This window comes from Periophthalmus magnuspinnatus, chromosome 20 (genome assembly GCF_009829125.3).
Source record: "Periophthalmus magnuspinnatus isolate fPerMag1 chromosome 20, fPerMag1.2.pri, whole genome shotgun sequence".
Taxonomy (NCBI): domain Eukaryota; kingdom Metazoa; phylum Chordata; class Actinopteri; order Gobiiformes; family Gobiidae; genus Periophthalmus; species Periophthalmus magnuspinnatus.
The window spans coordinates 10,561,452-10,587,139 of record NC_047145.1 but is presented as its reverse complement, the minus strand read 5'-3'; the positions used below and the strand labels follow the sequence as shown (position 1 = coordinate 10,587,139).

At 37.6% G+C, this 25,688-nt stretch overlaps 1 protein-coding gene across 2 annotated transcripts in view; it reads right to left on the bottom strand.

Moving 5' to 3' along the window:
• The window catches only part of LOC117388202 (rho GTPase-activating protein 21-like), an 89,225-nt gene that overhangs the window by 6,206 nt on the left and 57,331 nt on the right, over positions 1 to 25,688 (bottom strand). For both annotated transcript variants that reach the window (XM_055229952.1, XM_033985693.2), the window contains 21 exons: positions 23,050 to 23,142; positions 20,788 to 20,866; positions 20,193 to 20,247; positions 14,893 to 15,934; positions 13,508 to 14,137; positions 10,662 to 10,808; positions 10,134 to 10,236; positions 9,750 to 9,786; positions 9,480 to 9,599; positions 8,580 to 8,876; positions 7,363 to 7,427; positions 7,101 to 7,240; positions 6,352 to 6,494; positions 5,162 to 5,320; positions 4,380 to 4,458; positions 4,224 to 4,297; positions 3,696 to 3,785; positions 3,233 to 3,358; positions 3,124 to 3,165; positions 2,725 to 2,830; positions 23 to 54 (listed from right to left, as the gene is read on the bottom strand). In XM_055229952.1, coding sequence (XP_055085927.1) covers positions 23 to 54; positions 2,725 to 2,830; positions 3,124 to 3,165; positions 3,233 to 3,358; positions 3,696 to 3,785; positions 4,224 to 4,297; positions 4,380 to 4,458; positions 5,162 to 5,320; positions 6,352 to 6,494; positions 7,101 to 7,240; positions 7,363 to 7,427; positions 8,580 to 8,876; positions 9,480 to 9,599; positions 9,750 to 9,786; positions 10,134 to 10,236; positions 10,662 to 10,808; positions 13,508 to 14,137; positions 14,893 to 15,934; positions 20,193 to 20,247; positions 20,788 to 20,866; positions 23,050 to 23,142 — 3,659 coding nt within the window. The remainder of the gene's footprint in view (positions 1 to 22; positions 55 to 2,724; positions 2,831 to 3,123; positions 3,166 to 3,232; positions 3,359 to 3,695; positions 3,786 to 4,223; positions 4,298 to 4,379; positions 4,459 to 5,161; positions 5,321 to 6,351; positions 6,495 to 7,100; positions 7,241 to 7,362; positions 7,428 to 8,579; positions 8,877 to 9,479; positions 9,600 to 9,749; positions 9,787 to 10,133; positions 10,237 to 10,661; positions 10,809 to 13,507; positions 14,138 to 14,892; positions 15,935 to 20,192; positions 20,248 to 20,787; positions 20,867 to 23,049; positions 23,143 to 25,688) is intronic.

The following is a 25,688-nucleotide window of genomic DNA, read 5'->3' as shown; positions in this document are numbered from 1 at the left end:
CTGTGGTTTAGTGCAAACTCACCTTGGATTTGGCAGAGTCACTAGTTGGTGAATCTGTAAGAAACAAAGGTGGAAAGGACATTTGAGTGTGCAAAGTGTAACACATGGCCTTAAGTAGTAATAAGTGCATGTGGAGGATGGAGAGGGAATATAAGGACAAAAGTGTGAATAAAAGCATGGAGTGAATGCGATTAAGACTTTAGCGTGAAAGACATACTGTATGAGCAGACAACAGGCCATGCTGCTTATAGACACACAGTGAGCTCTATGTTACACATAAGACAAGATGGCAAATGTACAATTTTGCTATTTGTTCCTAATTCTGTTACTGTTTGAGACAATATTTAAAATCTATATTTACAAATTAACATGGAAATAGTTAAATTAAATGGCAATTAAAGGGCCTGTACCCAGCTTTTTATGTATGTAGTACAGCTATATTGCAAAATCAGCTCTTAAGGTCTGTGTACTGTCTGCATCAAATTTGAAAGCCTTTTTATCCTCAGCAATTCAGGAGGTAAAGCTGGTGCACTGTTAGTTGTTGTTAGTATAACCATGATGGCAAAATTCCCTGGGCTCCGAAAGTTGTGAAAAACGCTTATAAACACATTGCAATGAATAATTAGGATACCAGGAATGCTTTAGGAATGTCAGGAATATATTTGGACCACTACAAACAGTTTATGAACTGTTCTGTTTTTCACATTTTTAAAACCATTAAAATCCACTAGAGCACCTTTAACTGAACTACACTGCCTGGCCAAAAAAAGTCACCACCAAAAAAAATGTCAAACACTAATATTTCATTGGACCGCCTTTATCTTTGATTACGGCACCGATTAATACATTTTTCTGCATTAATTTTTCACCAAGATCTTGCATTGATGATGGTTGAGTCTGACAGCTGCACAAAACCTTCTCCAGCACATCCCAAAGATTCTTACTGGGGTTAAGGTCTGGACTCTGTGGTGACCAATCCATGTGTGAAAATGATGTCTCATGCTCCCTGAACCACTCTTTCACAATTTGAGCCCGGAAATATGCCTGTGCCATCAGGGAAGAAAAAATCCATTGATGGAATAACCTGGTCATTCAGTATATTCAGGTAGTCTGCTGACCTCATTCTTTGAGCACAGACTGTTGCTGAACCTAGACATGACCTACTACAGGAGGCTCGTACCTATTTGCTTAGTTAAATCCAGGTGGCGACCTTTTTTGGCCAGGCAGTGTATTTTAATCTGTAAAGAGACTGACTGGCTTTGTTATGATCTAATTACCTCTACATGCTTTTGGATAATGGACACACAGACATATATCAGAAAAGATTCATGGACTTAGAGAACTTAGCCTGCTAACTTCAGTTAAGTTTTCCTTCTCAAAATGCAGTGGTTACACAAGCTGAAATGAGGACTATGAGACGATGACAGACGACATGATCCACAACAGACAGGTGCAGTGACAGGGGAGTCACAGAGGGGCTGGCTATGAGAGGACACTACATGATACAGGAGTGTCAGTGGAAGAGGACCAGCATTCACACCTGCCTGGAATCACATCTATGATCCTCTGAGTTGCTTTAAATTTGTAGGACAGCCAAGCCCCCCTATAGACCCCTTTGCAGTACAGATGATGGCAGTGCACATTGACTGGTGAAGCCTAGGAGAGGAACCATACCATACTATCTCTCCTTTTGGAAAGCTTGTGAGACAGTGAGGAGAGACAGCGGACAGCCTTTCAGATAGTAGCACTGTTCTGACTTTGGCACATTCTGATAGAAACCCCACAGTACTGTGTAGCCGCTTCATGTACCCCTGCCTGTATTAGTCTTTGATTGGTTTGGCTCAAAAGACCTGCGGGGTCCTGCACACTAAGCAGCTACAGTGAGGGCAACAGTCCGCCTTCTTCCTACAGTTCCAGCTGTCCATCACGGACATTATAGAATCCATCAGTGACATCATAGTGTGATAGACTCCGCCCACTTGGCCTGTGTCAAGATCAGTATGTGTGAATGCGGGCAAGCCTTTAGGACACCCGACAGAGCCTCACTAGAGAGAGGAATAAGAGGTGGCCTTCCACTGTAAAAACAGCTAGTCTTTGACTTATTAGTGCAACATTAGGCAGGGGAGGAGGGGAACACATAACTGAGGAGAAGGGAGAGGAGCACTAGAGGAAAAGATTTACTAAGGGTAAGTTTATTAGTGCTCTTAAAGCAAATGGAGAAGCACAGCAATTCATCGCATCTATAGGATTTATATTTTAAGTAGAAGTAGTTTGTGAAAAACTTGAATTAGTACTGTGTGATAATATAAGAAAGCTAATTCATTTATAACCCATTGGAAGTTGGATTACGGCAGTTTTAAACCAGACTTGTAAACTCCTCACAGTATAGAAAATGTAATTACATAGCATGTGACTTTGTAGATTTTGTTGTAAAGGGGTATTTAATAGATACATTTAGGTAGAGTGAATTTGTATAGTAAATAATGCAAATGAATTGCTTGTATAATTGCCAGAGGCATTAGGAGTTATGGTTAGCCATAGACTCTTCTATCTATTGGCAACAGCCAGAGCAGCCTGACTAGGGAGAAGCAGCAGCATATCCCACCACAGTAGTTACGGTACTAGCTTTAGCTTGGACACAATAAGAGGCACAAGGATCCACAGTGAAAGGACAGAGAAAGGTGAACCCACCGCAGAGCAGAGCTGATCGGGGCAACGTGTTACCTGATACTTCACCCTGCGATGTGCCTGTGCGCCCGATGTTTGTGAGCAGGTGATCGATGTTTGGGACAGGCTGGGACTCCACGGCACTCTCCTCCTGGGAAGCTGTCTGCAGAGGACAGGGCATAGCTGTACTTTACTGCTTATTCAATCAACACACTTCTACTCTACTGTATAACTTAAATCTAACACTTGACTTAAATCTGGTTTTGTGAATAAATTATTTCTTCTCAATACGTCGTAACCATGATACAATTGTGACCTTTTCTTTGAGTTATCTCTGTGTTTATAAACACAATTTCAACCTCTAAAGCACATTTGTATTGAAAAAAAATCTGCTTGTTATGAATTTAATTAGCTATTAAAGAGTATAAGTTTTGCATCAAAGATACTTATACTTACCACAGGCTCTCCACTGCCATCATCAGTAAAGAACCAGTCATACTAGAAGAAAGAATTATATAAGTTAATATGCAGATAGTTTTAAGTAAATAAAAAAGCCAATTCTCACATTCTGGATGAGGGTCTCCACAATCTTGTACTGATCGGGCATATGCGTCACCATGTGTGTCATGTTGTCCTCTGTGGTGCGGACCAGAGTGGGACCAAACACTATGGCCAGGTTCCTAGGTTCCATCTTAGACAAAGAATTAAAAAATACATTATAATTTTGTATAATGATTAGTCCTGTCACAACCACTACTCATTACTCAACTCACTACACATTTTGTGTTTATAATGAATACCTGATTTTGAGCACTATTTAATGTTTTGACTGGTAGTGTATGGGCTCCAAAAAATATTATCTTTCAAAAATGTCATGACCAGCGTTTAAAAAGTCCGTAATTTAACCTAGATAAAATAACTTAATGGTTTCCAAGTAGTAGTGACATAGCTGTTGTTTCTATAAGGTTTGCCCAAAGTGCTTGAGGCTGCAAACAAGATCCCACACTGGTAAATGTATAACGCAATACCTTGTTCTTCTCGGAATTTTCAGCTACAGTTTTGAGATGAGCAGACAGGAACTTGAGTGTCTCGTAGTGGTGGTCTGGCAGCTCATGTAACTGTGGAAAAGTAATTAGCATAGTGTTAAAAGACAGTCGTTATCATACTTAGAGTGGGAATAAACTCCGCCCACAACCACATTTCAAATAGAGCTGCTAAACTGGGCAGTACCTGGACCACTAAAGGGGAGAGTGAGGGTGGAGTCTAGAGGTATAAGAAACAATGTGATTGGTCTAACAGGTATCTACACTTCAAAGTCCACCCCTGCAGCCAAGTGTTTGTAATCTGAAACACCTGGCTGAAATCAGGGCAGTCTTTGATGATGTCACCAACTACTGGAAATTGCAGAGGTCCTTGAAGGCAGCACAGACCAGAAAACTGCAAATTTATCTAGCTTGCACTAAAGTTCCCAAAAATGACTAAGAACCATAAACAATGCTATTAAAACACCATTTATACAGTTTAAGAGTGAAGGAAAAGAGTCAACTTTAACTTACCAGTCTCTTTAGTTCCTTTAACCGCACCACGGGGTCTTCTATTCTGTTGGCCTCTATGAAGTCTGCATATTTTTCTGTAAATAATATAGATAATAAAAGATAATGTATTTCTAGATTATGATTTGGCCTTAAGAGGGCAGAGCTTGAACATCTTACCATTTGTAAACAAAGGCTCTGGTAGTTTCCGGAAAAAGGACTTGAGTAAACTGCTGATCACGTTAAGATCCCTCCATTTCTGAAAAAAAAAAAAAATGCATCAAGGTATATGTCAAGGTCACTGTTTTGAGTGCAGTTAGATTTTAGAATATTCAACACTGTGTTATGGTGTTGTTCGACATAAAGATGACTCAAGTGTCAGTAATGAGCAATTAATAACTTCTTCATTAGCACTAGTACAATAAGTAAAATTACAAATCACTTTACTTTTAAAGGCTTGTACTTCCACTACTACTTCAGTTACTGCTTTCCTACTAATCTTTTTGTAATATTTATTTAACACAATATTTAAAGATGTACCTTTTTGCTGGGATGTGTGCTACCTGCTTGTCTCCATGGAGATATTATTTAGCCTGGAATGTCCTGGAATGTTCTACTATGACATTGAACTTATCTATTTAGCATTTTCTTTCATAATGGATGTTTTTAAGTGCTCGAAAAGAAAACTGTCAGCAGGGTCACCTCAGCATAGATATGACCTGTAACTTGGCATGGTGGTGTCATTTACTTGTCTTCATGGAGAGATAAAAAAAAAGGCCAATACTGTTACATAACGCACCTTTAACAAAAATAAAACGTATAAAACATTCTACCTAATTGTACATAATGTACACGTTACATCTGACCTCTGAGTCTATTCAGTGCCACACTGACACATGAAGGATGCCATGTAAAACCCAAGCAGCCATTAGGAGTTTAAATAGATCAGATCAGATACTCACATCATCCTGGACATCGATATCTCCCATGCCCTTGTTATTGAGCTCCTCCTGCATGTTGGAGATAGCCGCATTGTTCCCGGGGACTCTGTAGATCCCCGTGTACTCCAGGCCTCTCTCCTCCACCAGTTTACAGCACACTTCCACAATTAGAGGCACGTACTATGAGAGAGATGTAAAGGTAGTTAGTATGCAAATTAAGGTTGTCAAAAGTATTCAAAATCAGATAGTAATCAATGACCACATGGCAATATAAAAGAAAATACTATTAATTAATGTTGAAAATTGCATTCTATTCTAAAGCGTGTTTTTCATTATCAAATAATAAATAATCCTGGCTTATTTTGTTGAAACGATGCTTAACCCTGTAGTTTAGATCTGTACGAATTCTTAGTTTTATGTTCACATTTCAGTATTTTTGTTAATTCTTCTGGACGTGTTTAAATGTGGACTTTGAATGGAATCATGTTTTTAAAGCATAAATCACACTGCTTCCGAAGTTAGATCTTTTCCCTAATTTGTTCAGCCCTATTGGGAATTTCCATGATATTTGACTTTTTTTTAAGTTCATCAGATGTCTTTTTAAACAGATTAATGCGATACAATGTAAACAGTAAAGCAAAGAAGCTAAAGCGGTGGCTATATGTTTACACAATCATCTTCAATACATTATTATTACAGTCAAAAGTAGGTCTGACAAAATATCTGTTATAGGCCACAACAGCAAGATGGGCTGGACGATAAGGAGATAATAATTGATTTGTGAGCTCATCCCTGTGACAATCTGCTATTTTGGTGAAATCGCCAGATCACAATTCCCTGCTTTTTTTGTGTAATGCAGCTCTAAGGTCAGAAAGAGCCACTTTCTACCACCCACTCCTCCTGTTGGTCAGTCTCTCATGCTCTGCGTGAGTGACAGTTGAATTCAACTTCATTGCAGTGAGGAGTAAACTTTCAGAAACAGCTGATAGCTTTAGTTACCTCGGTATAAAAGATACCAAGAAAACATGAATTGTGATAATAATGAAGGCGTGAGCTGGTTCTTAGAAAATTTGGATATTATTTTTTGGTATATCGCAAGGCACATATTGAATATTAGAATCAGTTGAAAAAAATCTGTATACACTATGACTATTTCTAGTAATTCCTGAAGAAGTGAAAGTGTGAAAGTGAAATGACAAAGATTGACCGACCTTGTTGTTGTGAGCAGGAGGGCAGTCATCCAGTCTCACTCCAAACGTGACACCAGGAGAGGGCTTCTTCTCAAAGGGCTTCCTCATGAGGCCTGGGATGCCTTTCCTCCACGTGCCCTTGTCCTTCGGAGGGCTAGTGTCATCTGCAGGTGAAGAGAGTGAAACTATATTATCTTCACATTAATAGTGTGAATTGAAACATATATTCTAAGAGGAACCTCGCATAATGCCTGAACAGATAGACACAGATTTTGACTTATGAAAAAAATATTGGAAAAAAGTATAAAAGTGTATATTGTCATGGGTTAATTTAGTTTCAGTACAAAAGAGGAAAATATTTTAAAATTCGTAATGTTTCAAAATAGTACTTCTCATCATTAAAGAAACCAACTATTGTGGTTTCTTTAATGATGAGAACCCACAATAGTTGGTTTCTCATCATTAAAGATGAGAAACCAACTATTGTGGACGTAAGGATTTAAAGGTTGAACATTTCCGTTCAGCTCCGAATTTGAGTTTTGATTGTAACATTGTGCATCATTTGTGTAGAGCTGAGCAAGGTACCATATTTATTTCATTGCAATATAAACATTAAGTAAATGCAAGCTAGATATGTTTAATACCATACTGTGGAACATTTAAGACAAAGGAATAACAGCTCCATGGAGACTATGGAGACTCCCACCAGAAAAGTTACACAGTACACTTTTAAAATGATGCATAACTGCTTACATAAAATATCAGTGTACCTTTGTGCATGCTTTTCCTCTCCTGCTCTGCTTTAGGTGAGGGGGTCTTGCTCTCTGCTTTCCCTCCCAGCAGAGTCTGCCGGATGCTCAGTGACTGTCGGGACGAGCGTGGAGAGGGCTCTGATTTTGTGCCGGTTGGGCTGAAGGAGACAAAAATGCGCACTACTACACACTGCGCCATATCGGTTGTAATGTCTCGTAACTATGACTTGTCTTTTTCACTTTAACAGTCCAACAACCCATTCCCCTCCCACTCTCTTACCTCATCAAGGTGTTGTACTCCTTGATTTTACGACTGATGAGGTCATGACTGGTGAAGGCCGCATTCTGGAAAAATAGAAGGAGACAAAAGAAGGACACAATGCATATTATTTACTCTATTTACACAATGTACCAGATAGTAATCCGTCTTTACATAACTGGAATTGAGTGACATGGATACTATTGGATTCCCAGTATGTTTTGGCCTTAGGACATTTGGGCAAGTCTGGTGAAACAAATCTACTATAGGACACAATGTCTATAGACAATAAAGCACACCTTAACTATACATAGAAATAGATGTATTGTGTTTTTTGGATGGTATATAGTAGTACTCTTCTCTTTTCTCAGCTATTCTATTAAAATGTTTCTTGTTCTGTTGTACTGTGACTTCAATGCACCCTTCTTGTTTTGTAGAACACTTTGAATTACTTTGTGTACAAATTGTGCTCTACAGATGAATATGCCTTGCATAATATAGTAGTTTCTACACTGGGGTTCAGGTGGTTTAATTTTGTATAAATACCAAAAGAAAGGTTTATTAAGCTTAGTTGCTATCTATAGTCTACTTCCAAATTGGTTTATATCAGGATTAATTGGTTAACAGCCGCAAGTTACATTTAAAACCCACGCCAGACTACTATATGTATTGGAAGGGGTGGACAAGGCCGTTTCATATCCTTGTTTGAAAATTATGTTAAACACTGTTTTTATTGTCTTATTCTGATTCTGTAGACAATATATTTTTCACCTATAATGTATGGTAAAACATTATAGGTGTGAACATTTTCATGAGTGGCATTGTGAGTCCCTAAGAAATAAATGGGAAAAGTAACCTGCACTTATCTCTTAAAGACAGATCTTTACAGCTTATGATGTACTATTTTTTTAGCTGACAAAAGTACCCAGATACTGGTCAATACTAAAAGTAGTATCAAAGCTCATTACTCATTTCAACAAGTGTCAATATTAATAACAAAATTACATAAGACAATTTTAGACCTTTTCTGTGTAGTTTTAGAATGGTCGTGGTCTATATCAAAGCTAGTTTAAGACCACATGGTAATATTTGAGGAAGAAATAAATGGCTTTTGAATTATCATTGTGATATCAAAATTGGTATTGAGTATCAACACTTTACCTTAGCATCAGAGTCCTTAGTGTTTGAAATTTGACCATTATGACAACACTATTTAGCTGTAGTATCCTGTAGCTTACCTCCTCATCCATACTGTTCTCCTGGATGACTTTGATCCAGGCCAGCATGTCTTCACGGTCCTCTGCTTGGAACAGGTACTCTGAGTCGGAGGTGGTGATGCGGAGCACGTTCTTGCGCTTGGTGTCGCTGTAGGAGATGTCGATAAGACAGGCCTTAATGCTGATGGGCAGGGGCTCCTCCACGGTCTGACAGTTAGTCTGGCCCTGGCCCTCCTTGCGCTCCTTGTACAGACACAAGTAGTGACCCCTCAGCACCGCGTACATCTGTTTCCATGGACGCATGCCCCCTCCAACACGCTAAAGAAGTAGGTCAAAATGAGAGAAGGCTTTTAACAAAGCAGGATAGGAGAATGACAAGTAATCGTTTATCTTGAATATAATTCTATTGTTGGAATGGATGATTGTTGCGCTAGGGCTGTGGTTCTCAAATTGTGGTACAAGTGGTGATTTGGGGTTTCTCTTTTTGGTTAGTCCTGTTTCAGAACTAGCCTAGTTTGGAATTAGTGCTAATTAAGACCTGATTTAGTCATTGTTTAGCTAGAGTCCCAATAGATCTGAAGTCGAAGCATGTTTTGTTGTAGCACTTGATGGAGAATTACAGCTCTAGGGACGTCAAAATGTTAAATGAAAATGATTAAAATAGAGCTCACAGATGAATAAACAAATAAATTAACTAAATAAATAAATTGCATTTCTGGGTCAAATTAACATTCTGAATATTAAGGGTGTGTTCACAGTCAAAATGGAGACTAAATTTGGGCTAAATAAGAAACTAAATGTGGACTAGACCAGTCCACATTTGAACTCAAACTGGGCTAAAACTAAATGTAAATGCACCTTAAAGATGACCTTAAAGCTAAAAGAAACCTGTAAAATATGTTTTATTATGTAGATACCCACCTTTCCCTTTTCTGAACTGAGCTGCCTAAAATGCAGCAGACCTTCTTTAGTAGCATCACAAAAGATGTCTGACGATGAATCCCTCCTGGAGCCCGAATCTTCAGACGACCTGTCGACAGCCTGCAAGAGACAGAAATAGATTGTAAAGTGTTTCAATTTCCTGTATGCAAAATGAGCTGTTCTAAAGAGGAAATGTCATTCAAATGAAACCAGTCCAGTCATTGTTGACAGTTGGCACAGTTTTGAGAAAGTGCATGGTGAGTAACTTACCTTCCTTAAATTCTTCAGACCAGGAATTAGTGATCTCCTAAATTAACAAGAAATAAACAAGAGATAAAAGTGGTACTTTAACTGTGTACTATGTAACTTTTCTGGTGAAGGATATACCACTTGATTGTCACCATGGAGATGTTACTGCTTTAAACTTATCTATATTGCTTTTTTATTTCAAGTGTTTTATTTCTCAAAAATGCCTCTCCAATGTATTAACCTGCAACTAGACCTGATGCTGTCACTTGTCTCCAAGGAGCTAGATAAGCTAAATGCCATACTGTTGAACATACAAGGTTAAGCAATAGCATCTCCATTGAAACCTTCAAATTGAGAAGTTACGTAGCGTACCTTTAAGATAATGTACTTCAAAATCAAACTTACCCCTTTCGTTCTTCCCTGTAATTATCCAGGCCTTCGTCACATGATTTTGAACGCTCTGTTTTTGTCCCCGAGTCAGAGTCAATAATTGTGAGACGCATAGAATCTGAAAATGATATTGTACATATTATAACAAAGGATCTCTATATAGTACTGATTCCCTACAGTATCAGGTCTCAGTGGGTAAACACACTCATCTCCCACATATTAGTGCCATATGAACCATCTTGCACTCTGAGCACTGCTGGTGCCCAGAGTCAGGACTAAACTTGGGGAATCAGCGTTTCAGTTTTATGCAGCTAAAACCTGGAAGACGTAAGACAGGGCTCTCAGGCTCAAAACGGTTCTGTTCTTCTGCACTCTTCTATCCTAATGTTCATTTTATGATGATTGTTTGTGATTATTTATGATTCGATTTGGTGTATTGTGATTTGAATGTCTTTCTTATTCTGTAAAGCACTTTGAATTACTTTGTGTACCAATTGTGCAATACAAATAAGCTTGTCTTGCCTTGCCACTCAAAAAACATACCTTGGTCATGTGACAGCTGGCGACGAATCAGAGGCGAGGGGGAGGTAGGGCTGGGAGGTATTGTGGTGATGATAGGAGGCACAGAGATCACAGCAGATGCAGAGATGAGCGAACTGTCCTGGTCAATACTTGGACTTGAGGGTTCATCTAAAGAACGAATACACATATTTTCAAGTGCACATGACAGGCTTTCATATTTTTCTATGTATTTCTTCTTGTTTACACTTGTTTACACTCAGTTATGGAATTACCTCTACATATGTCAAATCTGCTGCCTGTGTTTAACTAGGAAGTAAAATTATAATCTAAAATTTTTAGACAAATGAATTATTTTTGAATATAATCAGGTTAACTCTGTTTTAGTGAAATGGTATATGCACTTAAAATTTTGGTAACATACATATTTAAAAAAAAAAAACATTTTATGAGGCACAGGAATATGTAACCAGAAAAGAATAAAATAAATTGCACAGGTTACAACATCGGCTTAAATAAAGGAAAAAGAAAAAAGATAACCCTTTTATGAGAGTTATTCATTACTGTGTCCACACCTTTCTCTCGCAATGGTTCCGATTTGCATGGCTGATGTTACATCACTTTGGCATGTTTGTTTAACAGCTGATTAAACAAAACAAGGAAATTGGAACCTTGTCTCAGAACAATTGAGCACTTCAGGGTCAGTAATCAAATCTGTAGCCCTAAAAATCGCCAGCTGCTCTCACATAAATAAAACAAAAATATTAAAATATTAAATTCACTTAAATAGATTAGGTCCATCTTCCGGCGAAATGAGGTGGTAAGATGAAGTTGTAGTTGGTCATTGGTCAGTGTGAAGGTTCCCAGAATCGCATGACTTATAGTTCACAATAAAAAAATAACTTTTACTCAGTGTATCAGCTATTTGTGAAATAAAATGGTATTGCCAATAAAGGCATTTGGTTGAATGAGACCCACAAGGAAGCAACTGGTAGAAACAGACAGTTTTAAATTATTTTAAGCAACTAGACAATTGTGTCTCTTTGTCATGGTTCACCATCAGAGTGTGGGAAGGAACAAGCCATTTAAAAATTGTGTTGTTTGGGATAGTACCTAATTTTCCTAGTTATAAATAGAGCTTAACTGCAGCTGAAATACCCTTTTTTGTTACGTCACAGTGCAGTTGAGCAATGTTCCAGTTTATTGCTTTGTATGATACCGGTGACATATGAGACATTTGTGAAGTGGGTGAGGGAACTTTTGGCAGTTCTATTTGCATGTATTTCTGTGTTGTTCCGCTCAAACACCAGAAGTGGTTTAGACACGTAACTTTCGCCTGCAGAACAGTGTCACTTGGTCATCATAGTTCAAAATGCCATAACCCACTTGCATTGTTGAGTCTTCTCTGTGTTGACAGAATACTTCACTTAGACTATAGTCAATGAAATGTGAGGGAAAGTGACCTAATTATTAAGTCCAGAGCGTATAAGTCAAGCATGACATTTTGACCCGACTTGTTGAATATGGAGCAGTGCATAGACTTTTAACTATCTGCTACATACCAGAGGTAGACACAAGTTTCCTTTTCTATTGCAGTTCTTTTGTTATGCTTGTGTTAGAGCTATTTGCAGACAGAGAGGGCATTAGAATTCACACTATAAATACAACCTCTGGGAATGGCATTCACTCACCATGAAATATACATTATATATATATTTTAAACCAAGTTTCAGTTGAATGAAACATTCTTCATAATTAAAAAAAATACACTTAGTAACCTTTCTGGTAGAGACCAATTAGCCTATTTAGAAATTGCACTGCTTTGCTTGGAATGTTCCACAGAATAGCATCACATATATCTCCATGGCTACAAGTAGGTGACGCTAGTGGGCTAAGTTACAGGTCCCCTCTCCAGATCTGTGGAGAGGTAACCCCATTAAAACTAAGACTGCAATAAAAACTGTGTCTAAATAAACGAATAAATGAAAACAGATAGGTTTAAAGCCATACTCTGGAACATTTCAGCTATCACAATTACATCTCCATGGAGACCAGCAGGGGGACTCTATGAGAAAAGTTACATAGTGCAGTTTTGGAGAAGGTTGAACTACTAATACAAGAATCCTATGTACAGTGGTCCCTCATTTATCGGAGGGGTTAAGTTCTAAAGTAGCCTGCAATAGGTGAAATCCGCAAAGTAGTCAGCTTTATTTTTTACAATTATTATATATGTTTTAAGGCTGTAAAACCCCTCACCACACACTTTATGCACTTTTCTCAGACAGGTATTAACATTTTATCACATTTCTCTCTTGTTTAAACACTCTCAAAGCTCAAACCTTCGTATATTATATCTCCCTTCCTTGAAGATCACAAATTTGTTGTTCACATATACCCAATCTGTCGGTGCAGAATGTTTCATCGGCATTGTGGGTTTTGTCGGGGAGAAAACTTGCAAACATACAGCACTTCAGAGTCACACTGCGATCCAACATTTATGTAAATTTGGCTGAACACATTCTGTACTATGCGGGAGACACGGCATGGAGGAGACTGACTGACAATGGTCTACATTCCCTTAGCCAATCAGGACACAGAACACAATGCACGTTCATATGCTGCAAAAAGAACATGCAAAATTGCAAAAAAAAGAAATCTCAGCGAGGCCGCGAAACTGCGATGAACTGCGATATAGCGAGGGACCACTATACTTCAGAACATATTTGTAGAGGTCTTAACTACAGGGTTAGCAGGTTATATAAAAGACCCTATGGAGAAGGTATATTTTGTTTACAGAAAACTTTGCTTTTGTGACAACTTACTGCAATTTTGTTTTAAAATAAATGTTTTGTCATTGAAAAAAATCTTACCAATGAACGGTATCGAATCCAGCGAGCCATCCAGGCGTGACCCAGTCTTCTGTTTCGTATCCTCCAACCTCCTGAAGTACGTGTCCCTACACATTGCTCCCTCTGACCCCGCTTTCACCAGCACTGGGGGCCTTTGAGTGTCTTCATTATTACGCTCATTGACCGCACAAACATAGGATGGGGGTCGATTGGGTTGGGCATCTGACTTTTTCTCTCGCCTCAAAACCACTACTGTTGCATCGAGTCCTTCAACACCTTCTATTTTAGTCCTTAAAGTCGAAATGGCTTTTGGTTGTTGCTCTATCGCTCCGTTGGTTATTGATGAGACAGCTGTAGATACGGTTTGTTGCTGTTTTAGTATGGCTACTTTGGAGGAGACGCCAGAGCAGGAGGAGGATCTAGCCGCTAGCCCACCTTCCGTCCGGTTTTCTATTTTCAGACTGTCGGCTCTGGTCCTGAGTAGATGTACAGGGGAGGTGTAGCCCACGTGGTTCCCCATCATGGTAGTTCTTTGGTCTTTGAGGGGCATGGGGCCTTGGGCAGAGGATAAGGCAGGAGAGAAGTCTGAGTTTTTGACAGGCAGGCGAGAAGGCCGAATGATGAGACCGTCTGCCTTGGATGGATCAGAACCTGGAGAGGACAGAGATGCTAATTAAGTCAACAATTATTGGCAAATGTATGATTAGGGACTATTATACATTTGTTACAGATGCACTATATAATTTTCTGTTCAATCGTTGCCTAACTAATCCACAGAGATGTCATTGCTGTGCCTAGAATGTTACACAATATGGCATTAGTCTTACCCTTTACCTGAAAAGTTATATAGTGCGCCTTTAACTGGCAACACTAATACTGCTAATTGTAGGTATGTACATTTTAGTGCCTCAGCATAATCTGTTGTTAGAAAATTAGCGGCCATTCTAAGATATGGTTGTAAAATTTAAATATGTGGAAAAATAATAATAAATTACTAAAACCTAAAAGTTGGAATGGAAACTTTTAAATGGTACCCTGCGGTTTCAGAAAGTACTACTGGTACTGTACTGTAAAATAATGCAATATTGTATATGATAAAAAAAATCTATAAACAGGTAATACTAACACAAAAAATATTAAAATGTTTAAAAGTATTTTTATTGATAATGATCATGCAAGCTAAAGAGCATGGGTACAAAAAGATGTTTCAACTAAGATTTTGATTATCTACTGATTTCTATGGGCCCTTCACTGTTTCATTGTTCTAACCTTTTGACAAGTTAATATGTAATTTTTTTTTTATTAAAAAAAGAATAGTCATAAATTTTGCTTTCATTATAATCTTGGATAATAAGGGATTATTTAAACGTACAACGTGTTTAAAATAACATATAATAAAGTAATACCTTTAGTAAACACAGAAGCAGCAACTGGCGAGTTTGTAATTCCACTTGCTGTCTGTCTGCTCACTTTACAATCCTCTCCATGACCTGCTCTCTCCCCCACAGTTCTATTCACACATCCCCCTGTCTCTGTAACCCGATGTCCAATGTAATCACAAGAGCGTGTCCTCATTTTGGCGACCCCTGCTGGCACGGACGACGGAATTGCATCCTGGGACGCACTTCGATGCCAGTTCTTTGCTGTCCTCTCTCCTCCACTCAGCCTTTCCTGGGAGAGACTTCGCAAGGAACCTACAGACTTGCACGCCGCATCTACCCCGCGATCATGTGACGCACTCCTCCGTCTGACCTGTGAACTAAAAACTCTCGAATTCGGCAGCGGTGGAGTGTGTGGTTGCTTGTACACTGAGTTAACATTAGAATTAGCCGCTGCTCGTAAGCTATCCAAGCGCTCCTGTATAGTCCTTGAGCCATAGGTGTGCAGCTTCTTGGAGTCTATGTAATCTTTGTACGTTGTGTAGTTTTTCCAATCGATGTTTTGGTGTGTTGGGGTGTTGGAAGCAGATGCTGACGGTGAATTATTGGGTGACATTTTTGTTCCTTGCGATGCCAATGTGACAGGGATGTTTGGCGATAACGTTTCGGGATAGTTCTGAGCAGTTTTTGACGTTGGTGTTTGGGAATATACTGGAGTATCTATAGAAGGGTATTGTAACTGCACACCTCCAGATACCGATGGAACAGTTGACCTTGGTTTTGCTGATTCAGTTGTAGTACCAAACCGGTTTTCTTCTGTCCGATGGCTTGGAGTTCTTAAAATATCATTACAAATTACAGATTTTATAGTAATAGGGGGTGCAGAAGGAGATGGAGGGACAGGTATTTCCACGCGGTAGTTTTTCTCTGTGGTGCGGATAGCTCCTTGGGCCATGGATGCAGCCTTGACTTCTATCCGTGGGTAGCAGATGGGAGGGGGCGCAGGGATGTTCCGGGCATTTCCGCTGTACGCCTCATTCCCTTTGAGGTATGCGTCCTGGGAGTACGCCTGCAACAGATTAAAGGCCATTATGTCACTAGGCTGTGAAGATGCAGCAATGCTAAAACTGAAGACAGATTAGCGCATTTCACTGGGTTAGGAGACATTTTTACTTTATATAGGTTGTTCACTTTATACCATGCTACTTGGACTCTGTTAAACAATCTTTGATCAGTCTCAAACAGAAACTGAAAAATTATAATGAAGTCACAGAACCCAGTCACAGTTTTTTAAAGGTGCATTATGTAACCTTTTTTAGTGAATGGTTTGTCATCTGCTTGTCTCCATTGAGATGTTCTTTGCTTTGCCTAGAATGTTCCTCAGTATGCCACTATAGTAACCCATCTTGCATTTATTCATTCAAACACATGCATTATTGCCATAAAAAGGGCTGTCTCTCCATAGATCTAACCCTTAACTGTGCCCAGTGGTATTGACTGCTCATCTCTTTAGTGATCAACGTTTAATGCCATGCATTTTAGACAAACCAATAACATCTCCATGCTGCTCCGGAAAAGTTATTGTGAACTTTTAAATTAGACTAATAATGATACAAATCTAAACAAATTAATTAAAATAACAGAAAGTCTGCAATAAGATGCCAGAACTGAGTTAGCGTGGCTTACCGAAGATCGCACCCTAAGGCAAGAAGACGAGAGGATGAACGAACGCCGGTGTTTGGTAACTACTGCTACTTCTGTCAGCATGTTTCCACATCATCAAAAATCTTCACTTCAAATCATAAAAAAATAATCTCCATATTCGTAAAAAAAAACCCCAAAAGCTTTACATTATGATAAAAAAGAATTGCCTGTATCCTTGGTTCTAGTGCTTGCTACACCATGTTCACAGCCCAGTAGCTCTTGTTAAAATGAAAGAGTGAGAGTTGTGGGGTTGGACTTTAATCAAATATGCCCTACCTAAGGTGTCAGATTACAGATGCTCTGCCACTTGATATTAATAAGGCATGCATTTAAACAGAGCTGAGTTTCCTGTTAAGGGAAAGTACCCATAAAATACAAATCCCCCAGAGTAAGAAGGAAGGGCTTTCAGATAACACTGAAAGCCATAGAATTTCAGTAGTAAGTAAGGTTAGGGTTAGGACACATGATATTGGAGAAGACTGCAATATGTAATATGGGTGATCAAGATTATTGAGATATTTTAATATACTTTTTGGCAATAATTTCTGCTGTATTAAAACTAAAATATGCATGCCTACATTTACTAGTAAAAAAAAAAAACCTTTACATAGACAAAACAAAGATTAAATCAAGTCTATTTTAGGACTTAGTAAGTACATTTAAAAATAAATAAATAAATAAAACAAAAGAAACATTGATATGTTTATGATATATAGTGCAGCTGTAGTAAGTATTATGATCAGGTAGGTAAACAGTATTAGTTTGGGAATCCCTCCTTACCAGAGCAGTGATATCCCGTGAAAACTGTAGTCCACAAGTAAGGCAAAGGTAAGCAGTGAAAAAGGCAGAAGCGGTAGAAAAGGATTAGGAGCAAAGACTTTAAATGGCAGATCTATGACAGATTCAAATAGCAATGAATTAGTAATGTTAGTAGAAGCATTAGTCTTAGAAACATAGATCCCAGGAAGTGGGAATCTGTTTTAATTTTTACATAGAACTTTTATTCCATAATAAAGTGCCAAAATTCCTTTTGTAATTCAACCCAAAAGCAATCCATGTATTCAGTTTATTTACTGACCTCTTGTGGCAAGACCTAAAATCATTGTGGTTGTGAGACATCACTGTCCTTGTAAAAATAAATACAATTTAAATAAAATCCTTGACCCATTCATTAAAGTTTTTTTGTTTTATCTCACAATAAATTTGACAAAATTCTCGTTGCGATCCGCTCCTAAAGTAATTCCTGTATTCGGTTCATTTACTGACCCCTTGTGGCGTGTTAAAAGCTTTGATGTTGTGAAACATCTATATCCTTGTTAAAAAAAAAAGAGAAAAAAATCCTTGCTTTATCGCGGTGTCCAAAATCCACACAAAAAATCAAATAATTTCTTTCTTGGCTGTTCATCAAAAATTCTGGAAACGGTCAGAATCAGCCGTAGAAAGTTTACTGCTCTCCATTAAAATAGCTGTCATCTTGCCATTGTTTTTTATAGCTTCCTTGTGGGTATACTCAGCATTTCTGTCACTCTCACCTGCTGGCTGTGCACTGGCCCCTCCCCTGTGCTGGCTTTGAGAACATTTCAGTGGCACTTGAAGCATACGCTAGCCCTCCACGCCTCCTCTGTTCTAGGCTACACAATCATTGGTCCAGCCCTGTCTGACGCACTCTGCTCTAGCTTTCTCCCTGCCTTCTGTAAACACTGCTTTGACAGGAGTCAGCTGACAGTGGTTGCATTCCCTTAGAGTGCAGGCGAGACCAATATATGGGTCAATAATACATAAAGTAAGAGTTGCTTTTATCAAACTTCATGCAGATGGGGTAAATAGGATAAGTGCTTTATGACATACAACAATATGAGTAGGTTATATATTGATACAATTTAGAAAGTGTTGGGTTTAAAGGGCCTATATTATGCTATTTTTTTTAATCTATATTATAACGTAACAAAACATACATAGTTTTGTTTCATTCACACATCTTTAACACACAAACTGCATATTTAGGCTGTGTTCTTCTCACAAACCAAAAACACTCAGTTCCACCTTGTGATATCATGTGGTGGAAGTGCTCCTCTGTGTTTTTAAATTCCATACGCCTTCATAGAATCATTTGGATGAAATTGCCCATCTCTACAGAACAAAAGGTTTCATTTTGAGCTTTGGAGATGTAGTAATAATAAAGGGTTACTCCAATGTGTGAAAGAAACAGAACACAACTCTGGGTATGTTTTTGACGAGGTGACATAACTCGGCTTAAAGCTCACAAGAATCCATTTTGTATGATATAGAACCTTTAAAGGTGCAATGTGTACATAATTTCAAAGTAGTATACTAACACAGAAATGCTTTAGTTAAAGAGGCTTTAGCAGATTTTTTTTTCATGTAATAAAGTAAAATTTTCCCAGTACAGACAGAATGTAAAAGCTGCTGTGTGCTGTATTCATCTAATTAAAAAGCATTTTTATCCTCTTTATCCTCCACCAGGAAGTAGTGATGTTAGCATGCTAGTTGTTGTTAGCATCACTGTGACTTTTCTGGCCTTGGAAAGTTGTGTAATCAACTGAAAAATAACACAATTCTACTTGTCTACTAAACCTTTTCCTTTTTCCTCTTTTCTTTCACCCCAAAACCAAAGGCACATTTCTGTGGCTTTTGGTGTGCTGCAACAAAGCAAACAAGTTATTTGTGGAATGTAGCGACACAGTGGGAACCCAGCACCATCTCTCCTCCAGAAGTGATTCCCAACAGTTGTGACTACCAGGGCTATCAGGGTGAAGCTGCCTGGCGTTGGTTTATCGCCTGGAGGGTTTTGAGGCCTGAATGTAGTGTGGGCTGATTTTGTGCATGACTGAACTCCTCAAAGCAGGCTGTACATTATATAGGATATGTAAAGGGACTGAGTCATCTAAGGTGAGGTCAGCCAGGACAATACAAAGGCGCTTTCTATTGCCACAATGCGTATATTAACTGCTGTTGCTAAACTGACAGGCCGATGGGATGTAAATAAGAGTCAATGGTACATCTCGGTAGTTAGTGCATCTTTGCACAGTCCATCTGACATCATCCTGTAACTGTAAATGTAAATGAGTACCACTGAGTGTACCACTAACTAACAACCACTGTACCACGGTACAGTCACACCTTGCATGTTAATTAACAGTACTGTATTGTAAATTGGGTGGGAGGGAATGAGTGCAGCTCCTGTCTGGAAATGTCAAGATTAAGCAAGCATTGAACATTTTATTTTATTGTTGTTGTCAATATGATAGTAAGAATTTTTAAAGAATAAAGTTCATTGTTACAAACAATAATCATTTGAAATGAATCTATAATTACATAAATATAAAAAAGTGCTTTTTACCTGACTTTTTTCATTGTCACTTTTACATATTTTTTACTCAGACAGTTTTATTTCTTTAATTATTTTTGATTAAATGTAAAATGGTTTATTCTTCAAAAAACTGTAACGCTTAAATTTACTTTGTGACATCCCTACTCCTATCATCTTGATGGTTCTTAAACCTTAAGAGGTGTTTTTGTAGCATGTTACACTTTACCAATTAAAAAAAGTAGTCTAAATTTCATTCAGGTAAAAAAAAAAAAGTAGAAGATTCTCTACATACCAGCTGTAGTATGTCCTCGTCCTTTGGCATCACACACAGTTCCAGTGAGGCATTGCTAATGAGTCAAAGGTGTGGGAGAGGAGTCAGGGCAAGATACAAAGAAATGTTAGAAAGCACTTTAGTATCAGGGGATTCAACATATCCTCCAAAAATCAGATTTTTTTTTAAGGAGACCCCAATGTGAAGGGGTGATACATTCTTCAACATGCTGGAATGTAATCTTAAAACATTTTTCTTTTAAAATTGGGCATACAAGTTAGGGATGGTCCAATATGATTTTTTTTTTTGAGCCAATACCGTTATTCTATATTTGGTTTGCTGCTGTGTCCGATATCGATATTTGCCGATGCCGATAATTGCTTTCTAATTCCATTTTGAATCATTAGTCTGTTCAAAAAGACAACTCTCATGCACTAAGGACAAACTAAGAATGATACTTGTAGGGTCGAAAAAATACAGAATATCAGTTTTGAACATTGATAAACTTCAGTACCGATATTTACTTATTTATTTTTAAGAACGATACTGATACTGGAACCAATATATTGCCTATCCCTAATCAAATATAGATAAGTAGATAAGCTGATGACCTTACCTGTTTTGGATCAAGGCAATAACTTGTGAATATGTCTTTCCAATGATGCTTTCTCCATTGACCTTCACAATGCGATCCCCTGGAAAGAGTTTAAGTTAAAAATGAGAAACCAATTCATTTCAGACACAACTTATTGTCCATTTGAAGTACAACAAAAAATATATGAAAATTTCCCTTTTCATTGGGACAAGGGCTGAATAACTACAAGATATATTTGGGAAATATCGAAATTTTGATTTCCATACACACAGTATTTTAAACATATTAAGATTGTAGAGAATTCTGATTAATTATGCTGGCTTTGTCGTTGGCTGCAGTAACATTCACAACTAGTATAAAAATTATTATTATTATTATTTATGCTGCTGCTAAGACTGTTACTGTTTGTGCTAATGTTTACACAGTGGTTATTTATGGAGGTTTGTTGCATGGGATCTTGAAGCTTTGTATCGCACTTTATATAAAAATGAACCACTTTAATTTCTTTAAACACAATTTTCTATAAAAATGACAATAAATATAAAATATAATCTTCAATGATTTCTGGAGGTGTATTTAGGGTAGAAACCAGATAGTAGCAGGAAAGGTTGCTCAGTGCTTCCCTGGAGGGGAGATGGGACAGATAAAAGCAGACAGCTCTGAAGGCCTGTCCAGACCACTTAACATTTCCACAGGCACAGAGTGTGAAACGCTGACAGGAAGGTGCACTAAGCTTCAGTAGAGACACCTCCAACTCAATCTGAAGCTACGAAGAGAAGCGTGCAATCAATCTATCAACACCTCATACAACCATCTCTTGCTACGATTGAGAAAATATGGTTTCATGAAATAATTGAAAAAAAAAAAAATTGATCCTATAAACATTATTTGTAATGGATTTTTCAAAATTCGTAACCCGTATTTGATGGGAATTTGTTTATTTATGTTGTTGTTTTTAATGTAGTAACTTATTGCTCAGTTATTAATGTAATTTCTAACCTGGCTATATATCGCAAGAATTTGTCATGCTGTGCAAGATTATGTAATTTCAGCTATTTAATAAAAACTATTCACATATCTTTCAATATGTGACAGATGTACAATATTGTTTAAGGTTCTGTAATTATGTATATGTACCTTTGTTTTCTTAGTGGAACCCTTTTATTATTGTTATAATGTTTCATTGTTGCTGTTCATTTATTGCAGCTCATGTGTTCTTAAAGGTGTAATATGTGGAAAGTAGAGTGTGCCAATTGATGATCTCAACAGAAATGTTATTGCTTTGCCTAGAATGTTCCATAGACTGTCATTAAATTTATCTAACTTTTAAATGTCATAATGTGGACCACTCTAGGCAAACTGATTTCATCTCCATGGAGACCAACAAGTGACATATCCCTCAGTAGAAAAGTTACATCATGCTCCTTAGGAAAATTGTTAAGGGTGAAAGTATCAATGTAAAAAGTTGTCTTCAATATTATTGTTTGATCACATAATTTTCTGCAACAATATATCAAACTTCAAAATGTTGTTGTGACAGGCCTATTTAAACTGTATAAGAATGTATAACAACCAATATGGGACTGATTACCTCCTTGTTTCTTTTAAATCTGACTGAATGTTGAGATTAATTTTGAGCCAGTAACACTCAACCATCTATGACAAACAGAACCTTGAACCTTGGCTTGCTGAATGAGAAATCCCTCCTAGCTCGATGTATGAAGTACTACCAAAACTAAATTAACTAAGGTCGCAATAACAGTTTGCATATTACAGTGTGTTCAGCCTCCCACGACGCAGTCCATCTGTTATCCGCTGACTTAGAACTGTTTGGCCTGGCAGGTTACAAAGAGGTGGAATTGGCTGCAGATGTGAACCAGTGTGGGCAGAATACATTTGGGGTGGGCTAGCAGTAGAGTTATCATAGTACTAATATTTCAAACTTGATTTTGTTACTAAGGAATGAACTCGATAGTCAATACTCATGAGAAAACTCTTTTATTTAAACAATAGAATGTTATTTTCAGCATTAAATCATAGGACTTTCTTTCATATTACCATCTGTGTAATGCCTCAGTCATACAGGTATGTTCCATAGTGGTCCATGGGTGTATACTAGTCTATTCAGGTAAGGTTAATTTCTGTCCTGTGAATGTGACTTTTTTAGTATCCACCCTTGTTCAAATAACTATCTAGTTTCGATATCGATTAGTATCTGATTTTTGATACTTCTGACAACCCTAGTTAGTGGTGAGGTGGAGAGGTAGGGAGGGGTTAGCAGACCTGTGCAGAGTCCTGCTCCGTGGGCGGGTCCCCCCTCCTTCACTTGCTTGACGAAAATCGTGTCCATTGGCTCCAGACGGTTCCGCTGTCTCCCTGGCAACGAGAAGGAGCAGACACGCACAGAGGCGATTGGTCACACAGAGAAGAAGAGGAGCAAAACTAGGACGCTTTAATCAGAAATAGAATTAAAGCATTCATTTCCTGCGGGTTGTTAAATAGTAGTGGTTATGTCTTTTTTAGGAATATTGTTCATTCAAATTGTATATAGAATCATATTAAAAAGATGTCAGATACTAGGTGCTGTGAAGTAACTGAATGTATTTTTGGGTTGAAAATGTCATGCCAATTTATATTTCTTTTGTCAGTTTTATTATTTCTTATTGGTAAAAACATGTTCTAATTTAAAGCTATGATTGCTGGTTAATGTCAAAATGTGGAAAAAAAAACAAACACAAAAAACACAAAAAACATAAAGTCTGTATAGTAAGGTAACTGCAACTATTATTCTTATTTGAAGATGCACTGTGGATTTTTTTCTTTTTTTTTTGTGGAAGTTCTAAAAAGATACCTTGAAATACTTGGAATTCTTACTGTGAACTGGGTTGACTCTCTACAGATCTGACCTCTAACTTGTCCCTGTGGCTTATCTTCATAGTGATACACATAATGCCATGTGTAGTACGTTCAAGGCAAAGCAATGGAGACAAGCAGGTGATGGACCCGAAAAGTTACATAGTGAATCTTTAAATACAGTATTTTGTTTGTTTTACAGGAAATCATTTAATCCTAAAATAATCAACAAATAAGAACAAATACATTTCAAATTGCACTGCCAGTTACAGTAAGCAGCCATTTTAAAGTAAATTAAACAAACAAACAAACAAACAACACAGAAAGAAGCAAAAGTAGATGGATGCAGTGCAGGTGAATTGGCCACCTAATGTGTCCCATAGGCTTGTCTGATCAGATGTGCTGTGAATGACCCAACAGGACAGAGCAGGGGTCACACTGTGCTGACAAGGCTCTCACCACCAAGGACTCTGCTTTCATATGGAGAGACAACCAGCACGCCATGTCATCTGGGCATTTAGGGCCAAACACAACAAAAACAACAAATGAATATATGATAAGTTTGTTTACAAAGGGCTCTTGTATGTATGATATGGCAATAAATAAATAAAATCAAATCACTTTTCACTTTTTAATTAGACTTTATTTTGTCTTGTTAAAACATCTTTCACTGTGAATTTCCTGTACTGTACACAGTAAATTGTACATAATAGCTTTGTAGCATAGTTTTTATACTCTACTTAGACTTTATTTTATTCTTATTACCTTACTCAGTGTAGAATTTACAAAAAGTATTTTTTATGCATTGTTATTCGTCTCTCATTGTGGGACACATAACAGTTCTAATATCAATAGCATCACACATTTCCATGGTCCGAGATACCATTTTAATAAACCATATGAGGTTGGTTAAGATCATGGCTTGGTTTCAGAGTTCCTGGGAACATAAGCCACAATCTGATCTGGCCTGTGCTAGCTGAGAGCTGAGGGTGGAGAGAGGAAGAGGAGCATCCAGAAATCCCACACCTCTCCTTTGGGAGCTATGTACAGCACTGATCCTGTTCTGTGAATGCACCATCAGAATCAGCAGTGCAATATTGTTGCACTGGCTCTAAGGGATAATGTGTTTAACTGCACTTACAATAGGGCTGAATGATTTGGTAAAAATATTATTTTTCAGACAAGCATTACGATTGCAATTTGATTTGCAATTTATGTTTTAATAATACGATTCTGTAATTATATTAAATGCACATTTTAACAAAAAACGGAAATACAAATACAAAAACTAATACAAGAATCACATTTCAGAACACGATTGTACAGATCTAAACTATAAACTCAGCAGTTTTTATACAGAATAAGAAAGGATATTTAGTTGTTTGTGGAGGAAATTATGGTATGTACTTAAAAAATTACAGCCTTGGCACTTTGCTAATTGCATCCATTCAAACTACAATTTTGATTTGATTGCAATTAATCTTGCAGCTCAAACTTTAATTAATTTTTCCGCAAGAATAGTAAATATAAAACTTGACCTACATTAATTAAAGCAACACTGTTTTTGGAACACTGTTATTAGTAGTCATTATGTCATACTGTGGAAGATTATAGCCAAAGGAACAACATTTTCATGGAAATAAGCAGGAGAAGGCCATCCTTCAGGACAAATAAGAGTCTGGTTTGTGGAGATACAAACCCACTCACTGCATGTTTTTCAATGTTTTTCAGTGGAATAAAAACAGCCATAATGAAAAAAATAAGCTTTTAATTTGGTCATTTTTTTGGCAAAAAAGTTACACGGTGGGGCTTTAAATTGTTTTGTAGCATCATTCCATTGAGGAATCCTACATTTATTCACATTAGTGTACACAGACTATGATAGCACTATGGGCGTAAGCTTGTCACGACAACACATTTTGAAGCCTGTTATATTGGTACAGAGATATACAGTGATAAATGATAATATTGAAACTACTCTATGCCTCTGACACAATAACAATAATGCAAGATAATCCCAGTAAAACCCACAGAAGTCATATTCAAACTTTTACAACAATTGTATTACA